Raw genomic sequence first — 10,573 nt, 5'->3', positions numbered from 1 at the left:
ATTGTATTGCCTGCACATTTTGGGTTGCGTTTAGATCTTATTGTCCATTATGTAAAAAGAGAACATTAATGCATAAGTGGACAATGCTTAATAAATCTTACTTACATTTATAAAAACTTCTTGCTTTGGTAAATTTCATAAAATGTTTAGGTTGTGGAGAATGTGGTAGGCTCAATCAGCAACACCATCGGAATACAAAGAGTAGTAGAAAATGTCTAGAATGAAGTCAAGATGCAGATTTTTTTTATTATTCTATTACAATTCATTGAAACCTTTCTCTTCCTCAATTACTTTATAAAGGCCCAGGTTCAATACGAGCGCGCTTTGTCCAAAATGCAAGTTCCCTTGTTAGCAGAGCCCATATTCACAGTAAATGCTGCATATGTCGGCTTAATTGGCGCATTGTCGAAATCTGAGATTGGATTGAATCCCGGCCAAAGTTATTTATTAGATAAATATTCCGAAAAGAACATTCTTATAAAACAAATGGGGAAAAAACATTTCCTACCCTTGTGATTTTGGACTGGGTCTCTAGGTGAATCTAAGCTTTGATGGCCAGGAAGAGGCAAAATAAAAAATATAATCAATGTTGCTTACAAAGAGAAATACAAATCTGAAATATTTTATTCTCATTGAAACATTCTTAATTTTTCTGGTATATTCATACAATCCAAAACATATGTATCTTTCTCATGACTTGTTCCTTGTGAATGACCTCATATTTGCACCTGAGGAAAATAAATACAACTATTCATCTTATAACAAAAATTGTTTAAAGCCAAAATTCTTGTGGGGAAACGTGGGAGTGGAAAATACCTAAATGATAATTATATAATTTCTTGCTTTGACTGCATAATAACTACTATAATAAAACCATCCACTCAAACATATCTACTTAATGTACTTCAAAAGAGTAGGTGCATACTTACTGTCCACAATCAACATCAAGTCTAAGGAGTATATCAATGAATCAACCCATGAATGAAGGCTTGCTATGTCAGACACTTCTATAACATACGAGGCGATCCGGTCATTCTCTAACCCCTGACATCCGGCAGAATAAGGGCCTTGTCCTGTCTGCTTGGTCCCCAGGCCAGCGTCTCTTGGCTGCCACTTAATTAGCTCAAGCCTGCTCTTTTCTCCTTTTGGGTAGTGTTCAATAAAAAAATATTCTACGGGGAGTTACTGCCTGAACGTGTCCATTCGGGCCGTGATTCAGTCCGATCTCGGGTTTTAAAAAGGAAATGTTCCCCACGTTTGCGGAGATCCTATCACGTAAATGTGCATGTCAGCTCAATCTGAAATTGCCTTTAAAAGTCACAATGTCTATAATCGGATTGAATCCCGGTCTAAGAACACACATTGGTTTTCACTGCGAAAAGTTAACACGACCCTGGAGAGCTGCAAGTCAACAATATTCCAGAAAACTTAATCTATCATTACAGATATCAGAACTGTAAGTAGTGGGTTTCCTTTTTCAGTTAAATACAAGAACGAACAACCCAGGTTTGAGAATGCTGGAACTGGAAAAGTGAAGGAAACGAATTAGCCCTATTAACATACATTTGTCCAAAAACACACAACAGTACTTCAGTAACATTTGTCATTCATTCCACAACAAGGAATTTCTTGCTATTCTGTGTAGCAATGCAAATAAAATAATTACAAGTGATAGATGCAATCATGTAATTGTAGTAAAAAAAAAGATTTACATTATATCAGTATACAGGACAACACATGCTCTACAGTCTACCCCTTAACCAATGTCAGGGGTTAGAGTTCACTAAGGAGAAACATCAAGGAACATTAGCGACAAAACTGGAAGGCAAAAAGTTATCTTTTGACAAGACCACATATAAACTATGGGTGGAAGGCAGGCAGGCAGGACCCGGCCATAACCTTGTAAGGACAAACAGGTGGTTAGGTCTGTGCTGTCCGGACCGGTGTTGTGCTCTAGCAATGGCACCTGACAGGGGTGCCCGTTGTTACCGTTAGAGTTTCCACAACATGTGTGGAGACGCAAGGCTTCCATGTTGTTGGAAGAAGAAACTTCTCATCATGCCACCTCCTGTCTGTGAAAGCCTCATGCCTGGTCTTGGATCAGTCTCTGATAGTGAAGGTTATTGACGAAATGAAGAGTGGTGGCTGTTGAGGTTGGATGAGCTGGACTAGACAATGGTTTGTGGACTAGAGTAGAGTGGTACTAGTGGTGCCCACCCTAGTAGTGGAAAGAAGGGGCCTATATTTACAGAGGTTAAGGGGTTCTAGTAGTAGCCTTGGTTAATAGGCCTCCTTCTGCGTGTGCATCTGTTCCTGGATCTTTGTGAGCATCTCTTGCATTCGCCGCAACTGTAGAGAGAAGAGAGGCCACTGTCAGTCAAACACCCTCAATGCGACATGCAGCAATACAAAACACCACAGAATGAAGTGGGGACTGGGGAGATGCTCACAAGCTTTAGAACCTCATACCAAATTATTACTTCCATGTGAGTGCACCAATAACCAAGAGCTACCAATCACAACAAAGCCAGCTATGTGACAACAGATCAAAAGGATTCCCCATACCAGTCTACTCTCACCAGACTATCAGATTGTTAATGCTAAACATTACTTTCACATTTACACAGATCTGACCGTCTCAGAACACTACAAATGCTGAAGTAGTGATTGCCAACATTTCATGACTGCAATGTAGGTGGCCTGGAACGCAACCATTACTTCCACATGACTGCACCAATAACCAAGCCGTATCCAATCACAACCAAGCCAAAAGTGCTGACAGACAACCGATCGATACGATTTGCCACCCCAGTCTATTCTGTCTTCAGACCATGTGACCCAATGATGGATGTGTGTGTTCATTCATGTATACAGTCCAGGTGGCCTGGAACAGGCCCATTACTTCTACGTCACTGCACCAATGACCAAGCCCTATCCAATGACCATCAAGCCAGTGGAGAACAACTGATTGATACGATTTGGCACCCCATTCGCTCTGTCTGGAGACCACGTAAATGAGCCTGGTGACTGTGCGTGTGTGTTCAGTCAAGTACACAAATTCATTTCCGTAATTACTACATGTAAAGCCTGTTAATTCAATACTGTGATATGCAGTATGAGTGAGAAAGATATGGTGCTTGCAGACACGTATTTGCCCTGCATAGCATCCCCCTCAATCCCACACACATATCAAAATAGGATGAAATTATGGCGACAGTTTTGTGTTCACGTTTTAATAATGGAAAGGGTTACATACCAAAAATGAGGAAAAAACAGAACATAATGTATAATTTTTTTAATGGCTCATGTCATTCAGGGGGAATCTACCTTGATTTTTGTGTAAATGATGCACTGATATCAATGGAAGAGCTGCGCCAAACTCAAGTTGCGCACATGGGTCACAGGGTATCGTATTCGAAAATCCCAGTTTAGGGCATTTTTGTTGAGGTAGTGTTAACCTTAAAGAACTTCATCAGCTTTTAATCATAAAATATATAAATAAATTATATGAAATTGGCACCATGGTGCTTTCGGACAGGGACAAACTCAAACAGGGAGAAGAGAACCAGGGCTTCTTTCCATCTACAACACTACTCTACCCAGGCAATGCGACCTGGCATATTATATTCTACAGCCAGACCTGGGTTCAAATAGTATTTGAATATAAAACATTATTTGTACCCAGATCTAGTCTAGTCTTCTCCTACAGTTCATGTGCATCCCAGGGCTGGGTGCTGTTGTAGGGGCTGACTGTCACCCCTAACCTCTGACCCTTCCTCAAACCAGACCACCATCACCCCACCTGACTGGGGTCTTCAGGGGCACCTGCATGTATGGATGGAGTGTATATACTGTATGACTGACAGCCTGGAGGACTCAGGACTCAGGTTCAGACCCTAAGTCTAGGCCTGGGTCAGAGTGGGGTTCTAGAGTTGGGTCTGAGTGCTCATCGTGCTCTGAGTGTCGTCGTGGTACCTCTTCGTCTTTCTCTCGGATTAGCTTCTCCGTCTCTGTGTCTGTGGTACTTGGTATCACAGGGATGGGGAAGTCTGTGCCGCTCTCCCTGGTCAGTTTACTAGTGGAGAAAGACAATATGGTTAACAGTATGTGGGTGTATATGTTGTTAAAGTTTGTGACTATATGTTAGTGTGAATTGTACTTGAGCTACATTATGTATGTATAGGAGTAACAATACGTGCAGCATTAAGATACCTGATCGAAGCTATAAACAACATATGAGTGACAGTGTATGAGCGTGTGTGTGTGTCCGTACTTGCGGTTGCGTTCCTTCACCACCATGCGGGTCATGCTCTGGATGCAGTGAGCCCTGTAGTTCTCATAGTGGGTCTCCCGTGTCACATCCTTCAGGTCCTGCATGTGTGTCCTCACCAACATGTTCCTCAGCTTCACAAAGTCACAGTGCGCCGAGTTCTCCACTGTCAAGAGTAACAGAGAGTGTTGGGTTAGGGCAGTGTTTCCCTAAACCTTTCATGTCCACATCCCGGTTCAACCCTAACCCTAGTCTATACCCACTACCCTAACCCTAGTCTATACCCACTACCCTAACCCTAGTCTATACCCACTACCCTAACCCTAGTCTATACCCACTACCCTAACCCTAGTCTATACCCACTACCCTAACCCTAGTCTACACCCACTACCCTAACCCTAGTCTACACCCACTACCCTAACCCTAGTCTACACCCACTACCCTAACCCTAGTCTACACCCACTACCCTAACCCTAGTCTACACCCACTACCCTAACCCTAGTCTACACCCACTACCCTAGCTAGTCTACACCCACTACCCTAGCTAGTCTACACCCACTACCCTAGCTAGTCTACACCCACTACCCTAGCTAGTCTACACCCACTACCCTAACCCTAGTCTACACCCACTACCCTAACCCTAGTCTACACCCACTACCCTAACCCTAGTCTACACCCACTACCCTAGTCTACACCCACTACCCTAGTCTACACCCACTACCCTAGTCTACACCCACTACCCTAGTCTACACCCACTACCCTAGTCTACACCCACTACCCTAACCCTAGTCTACACCCACTACCCTAACCTACACCCACTACCCTAACCCTAGTCTACAACCACTACCCTAACCCTAGTCTACAACCAATACCCTAACCCTAGTCTACAACCAATACCCTAACCCTAGTCTACAACCAATACCCTAACCCTAGTCTACAACCAATACCCTAACCACTACCCTAGTCTACAACCACTACCCTAACCTTAGCTTCATGTCCACATCCCAGTTCAACCCTAACATAATAAGACCCCGACACACAATAACTAAATAATGATGGTGTAACAGGGTTACCTTCCACGATGCCCCAGGGATACAGACGACCACGGACCCTCTTCCCTTTGGCCTCCACCACCGTGTTGCTGCCGATCACAGCAAACGGTATACTGTCCTGGAGGAGGGAGACAGGGGTAGGGAGAGAGAGCAAGAGAGGTGAATATGAATGAAGTGAATAAAGTACAAAGAGGGAGGAATATATCTGTGGTTATGATGAGGTAATGCAGTCAGTGGAAAATGCTGCATTGCAGATCTACCCATTTCTCCATCTCTCTCTCTCTCTCTCCCTACTTGGAATGGACAGAGCACACCGTCAGGGCACATGAGGTCACAGACACGGTTCTATGAGGGGGAGAGACTGAGACACCATTTATCTACCAAAACAACATTCTGGCCTGTCCTGGCTGCACAGCCACAGCCTGCCCTCTAATGCACCGGTGCACACAGAGATTAATAGAATTCACAAACAGATGACTTTTCAAGGCTGTGTGCTCAATAATAACATGGTTACGGACATCATCTGTAATCTGGGTTTCCTAACCCTGCATTCCTGTATTGCAGACAGTTTGTTTATGATGACTAGTGTCCTTTATGTTGCCATACTTCCTCAACTAGTGATATGAGGTTTGGATAAATGTGGTTCACCTTGAGCTCCTGATCCTGCTGTTTGAAGTCCTCATCCTCATCAGAGTCACAGTCTGGGAACTGGTAGATCTTAATCCCATACTGCTGGATCTCCTCTCGGATCTACAGGAAGATGGAGGGATAGAGAGAAGAGGAAGAGAACATTCAACTACTGTTTTAAATCCTGTGATTGAGGATGGACAAAAGAACAAGGAGCAAAAACAAATCCAACAAAACGGTCACCTGGAAATAAAAATTTGTTTCAGAAATTTGCTGAAACCAATGTCCCCTGTCCATTTCTTATTTGTACAGAGCCATGGTATTCAGACAAGCAGACACAGATAGAAAAGCCAGTTAGAGTGGCTTGCCTTCAATTTCTTTTTCTTGACCTCGGTGGGTGTGAGTGTATCTGCCTTGGCCAGGATTGGCACAATGTTGACCTTCTCATGAAGGGCCTTCATAAACTCCACATCCAGAGGCCTCAGACTGAGACAGATACAAGACAACAAGATATGACATACATTTTTTGTAATTTAGCAGAGTAAATGACCAGAGCAACTTAGAATTAGGGACAACAAGTAAACACTGAGAAAACAACCAAAACAACCACACTGTACATGTGGAAACATGGGCATAGACAACACTGACAAAACTTTGATATGGTTAAGAGATAATTACGGTAATCCAAATTAAGGTAATCCTCAAACCATATTTTCAAGGATTGTAGTAGTATCTAATATTGGTCAGCAGAGGGAGTTGTTTCCTTATTACAGGTTTGCAGCAGTGCTTAAGCGCTAATGACGGTGCTCAAGATTTTTCCTTTCAATGAACACAGCGGAGTAAAACAGACCGTAAGCTCAGACAAAAGTACTGCATCAGCATTTACACCGACAAGTGGAGAGAAAGTTCAGTACTGCAGCATCTGCCCCTCAAAATGGATAGAACGTTTAGCACTGCACCAGATGCAGATTCCCCTAGAGGCAGCAGAGCAGGGTGGTTCTACATTCCACAGAAACCCAATGCATTTAGAATGCATGGAACATGGTGCAAACCAACATGGTGCATAGTGGAAACCCTCTCGGTGGTACTCAAGGAAGGACGGTAGAAGGGGAAAGGAAACAATTCTAAGAGCATTGAGACACAGCCAATATGTCTCTCTCAATAGAAGGACTCCATTTAAAGAGTATTGAGACAGAGACAACATGTCGTAGCTGACGTACCCGTGTCCGAAGGGAGAGATGAAGTAGAGGCAGCAGTGGACTCTGTTATCTTGGATGTTCTTCCTGTTCAGTCCACTCTCGTCCCTGAAGTACTGCTCAAACTGCTGGTCGATGTAGTCCGCCACTGACTTCCAGCTAGGGCGGTGGGGGAGACACAGAGACACACCAGCACTGAGGCAATGCAGACAGTCATTCCCCTACTGTATACTGAGCTATACTGCAACTGTACCTCAAACTGCTTCATGTAACAATACAAAGCCTAATTGCAATAAAAGTTTGACAACTGTATTGAAGACTACCGTGTATATCCAAAGGTTAAGATCAACTCAATACCTCGAACTTACTCAGCTCTGCCTTAGGATCATAATAGGAGTTGAGTTGTTTCATGTTTTCCTGACACCAAAGAAGAGTCCTATGAAGGAAGGATGTTTGACATATACCATTCAGTGTTATTGACAGCGTCTCCAAAGCCAGGGGTGTCTACGATGGTGAGCTTCAGCTTTACGCCCTTCTCCTCAATGTCCACTGTGTGTTTAGTGATCTCCACTGTCTGAGTGATCCGCTCTGGGGTTAAAACACACATTTCCTTAGCAGCTGGCCATTTATATCATTCATTAATTTATTTAGAGGATGAGACACCAAAACGGCCACCTTACCCTCAGCGTTGAGTAGCTTCCTGTCCTTGTAGAGGTCTGTGAGGAAGAGGCTGTTGACCAGGGTGGACTTGCCCAGACCAGACTCCCCTGCTACCATCAGGGTGAAGTCAAAGCCCTTCTTAACAGACTTACGGTGCACCTGGTTTGGCAGTGTGGCAAAGCCCACATAGTCCTTGTCTTGGTCCTGTGAAAGCAAAAGAAACAGACGCCTATTTAAACACGCCGCTCAATTCTGGTGGCGGCACATTTGCGAGTTACAGTAATCATTCTAAATAAAAAAGGTAACACCTACCACACATAAATACATGTCTTCAAACCTAAAGCCATTTCAACAGATGTAGGGTATTGAATGAAGCCATTGTCAACACACCAGAACACACTACCATCTTTGACCAACATCAGTTTCAAAGCAAAAGCCACAAACTGAGTAATCTGCCAGACACGCAACCAAAGGTTCCACGTAAACACCACTGGAAATGGCCTGAACCTGCTGCTAGTGCTCCTCTGGGGCTAAAGCACAGCCTCTTTGGACTGGAGAGGTGATAACCCAACCCACATTGCCCATAGTGTTGCCTCTGGTCTCTACACCCTAAACGGTCCACCTGGCCTGAAGTTTACCTCTGGAAAGTCGTAGGGGTCAAAGCGACCCCAGGGGCTCTTGGGCCTGGTGGGACTGAGGGGAGACTGCATGTCATAGTGATCCACCATCCCACATTCACCCAACTGCAGCCTCCCTACGCCCTGGTTGTCTGACTGGGCTCTGCCACCCGCCGTGGGGGGCCGCAAAAAGGTGGGCGTCCCGGGGGTGTCGCCACCCTCCACCTCCCTGTCCACCGGGTGGGAGTGCTCATGGTCGGGGCTGTGCTCATAGCCGCCCAGAGGCGGGTGAGGGTGGTCCCCGCTGTGGTGGGGGTCTTGTTGCATGATGTTCTCCAACTCAGAGTCTTCAGAATCATCCATGGAATGGCTTGAGTGCTAAGAGGGGGGGGGGCAGGGAGCGGTGCGGGTGGGTGGGAGAGGTGATGCAGAGAAGAATGGACGGAGGGGAGCAAAGGTTGGAGCAGGAGGGAGGGTTAATATAGATCGGAAGGAAAACAATGAGCAAAGGTAACAGGGGCAACATAAGGATCAACAGGAAAGAAGAAGAAAATGCAGAGTGGTTATAGACACTGAATGTTTTGATGGAGAGAAACAACCTAAGAAATCATTAAGTGCAAGGTAGGCCTAGTTCTCTAGGGTTTAGAGAAGATTTACACTAAGAGACAGCGAGGAAAGAAGATAGACTGACTGATTCACTAGAGAGACCACCAGAGAAGCTACAAGGTTAACAACGTAAGAGGGGAGGGTAAATATTTGTGCTGATGGGAGGAATGCCGAGGAAGAAGAGATCTCTGATGGCCATCAAACTGATAACAAGCACACCCTCTGATTCTGACGCGAGAGAACACACTCACTCTGTCCAATACAATATAGAGCGCCAAAAATAGAACCTATAGTGTCCTCTGATAGAGTAGATAACTCATCATTTGAGTATTAGTATTTTATTAGGATCCCCATTAGCTGTTGCTGAAGCAGCAGCTACTTTTCCTGGGGTCCAAACAAAACATGACATAATATAGAACATTAATAGACAAGAACAGCTCAAGGACAGCTCAAGGACAGAACGACATCATTGACCTTCCTGAACTTGTAGGAAATGGGAGGATACATCTTGTTTAAAGTGTAGTACCGTGGCAGCTGGCTGTAAAGATTCTTCCTGCTCAGCAGCTACAGCCTTGGTATGGTAGACTCTGGAGTCTGGGTGGCACCCTATTCTCTATGGGCCCTGGTCAAAAGTAGTGCACTACATAGGGAATAGGCTGCAATTTGGGACGCAAACTGGGACATCACAATTCAATAGAAGGTACAGTACTGTAGCCACGTGGATGATAAAGAGTGTAGGCAACCGCTTAACAGGTTACACAACAAAATATGATTTGATTGAGTAGAGCTAAAGGAAATTAACCTCTAAATGATTAATGAACCCTCTTGATTACTAGAAGACTGCTCAAATGAATTGCTGTGGTATATGGTGTCATACAGCTTCAAACGCAAACAGTCATGAACACACACACACACACCTTCTTATGACATCAACAAGGACTCAAAACATGACATCATCTATTCATATGGATGTGTCACTCAACACATACTGGTAGACAGAGGAAACCTGATAAAAACCTATTGGTGTTAAACATGTCACTTACACAATGACTGATCAATTTGTGGTGATTAGTAACAGCACTCATTTTCAAATCTACCTAAACCTGTCAATCATAACTACATGTTATATTATTCCCATCTCTGCCTTTTCCCAAACCACAAGAGTAAACCATTTACCTTACCTGATGACAATACCTACAATTCATGACACCAACAAAGGCAGAGCCTCTGTGTGTAGTTGAAACTGTAAAGGGATATCCCTCCCTGGAGTTCAGACTACAGACTAGTGTTCCATCCCAAAAGGCACCCTATTCCCTATGGGCCCTGGTCAAAAGAAGTACACTGTATAAGAATAGGATGCCATTTGAGATGCAGATTGGTGCTCATGTCCTTAGGGCTGATGCTCAAGTTACCACAGCCATGCACGCCCTTTCTGCCCCAGTTTGTGTAAAGAATCCCCAGCCTGCTCCACTATGAATATTACAGTGTATTGAGAAGGCTAAGAGGCTATTTTACATTTAGAGTGCAGTCGGGAAGTATTCAGAC

The 10,573-nt window shown here is 44.3% G+C and overlaps 1 protein-coding gene across 1 annotated transcript; it reads right to left on the bottom strand.

The window, feature by feature from the left end:
- Positions 1–240: 240 nt before the first annotated feature.
- On the bottom strand, positions 241–8,012 carry LOC120028386 (septin-4). The gene is made up of 9 exons (XM_038973617.1): positions 7,826–8,012; positions 7,610–7,733; positions 7,170–7,304; positions 6,318–6,435; positions 5,971–6,072; positions 5,344–5,440; positions 4,274–4,436; positions 3,976–4,075; positions 241–2,349 (listed from the first exon to the last, which is right to left on the bottom strand). Exons 1-9 carry the CDS (start codon positions 7,920–7,922, stop codon positions 2,281–2,283), a joined length of 1,005 nt encoding a protein of 334 aa, XP_038829545.1. The 5' UTR covers positions 7,923–8,012; the 3' UTR covers positions 241–2,280.
- Positions 8,013–10,573: the final 2,561 nt, after the last annotated feature.

Source organism: Salvelinus namaycush, chromosome 34 (assembly GCF_016432855.1).
Source record: "Salvelinus namaycush isolate Seneca chromosome 34, SaNama_1.0, whole genome shotgun sequence".
NCBI lineage: Eukaryota > Metazoa > Chordata > Actinopteri > Salmoniformes > Salmonidae > Salvelinus > Salvelinus namaycush.
Note: the sequence above shows the minus strand (reverse complement) of the source record. Positions and strands in the feature narration are given on the sequence as shown.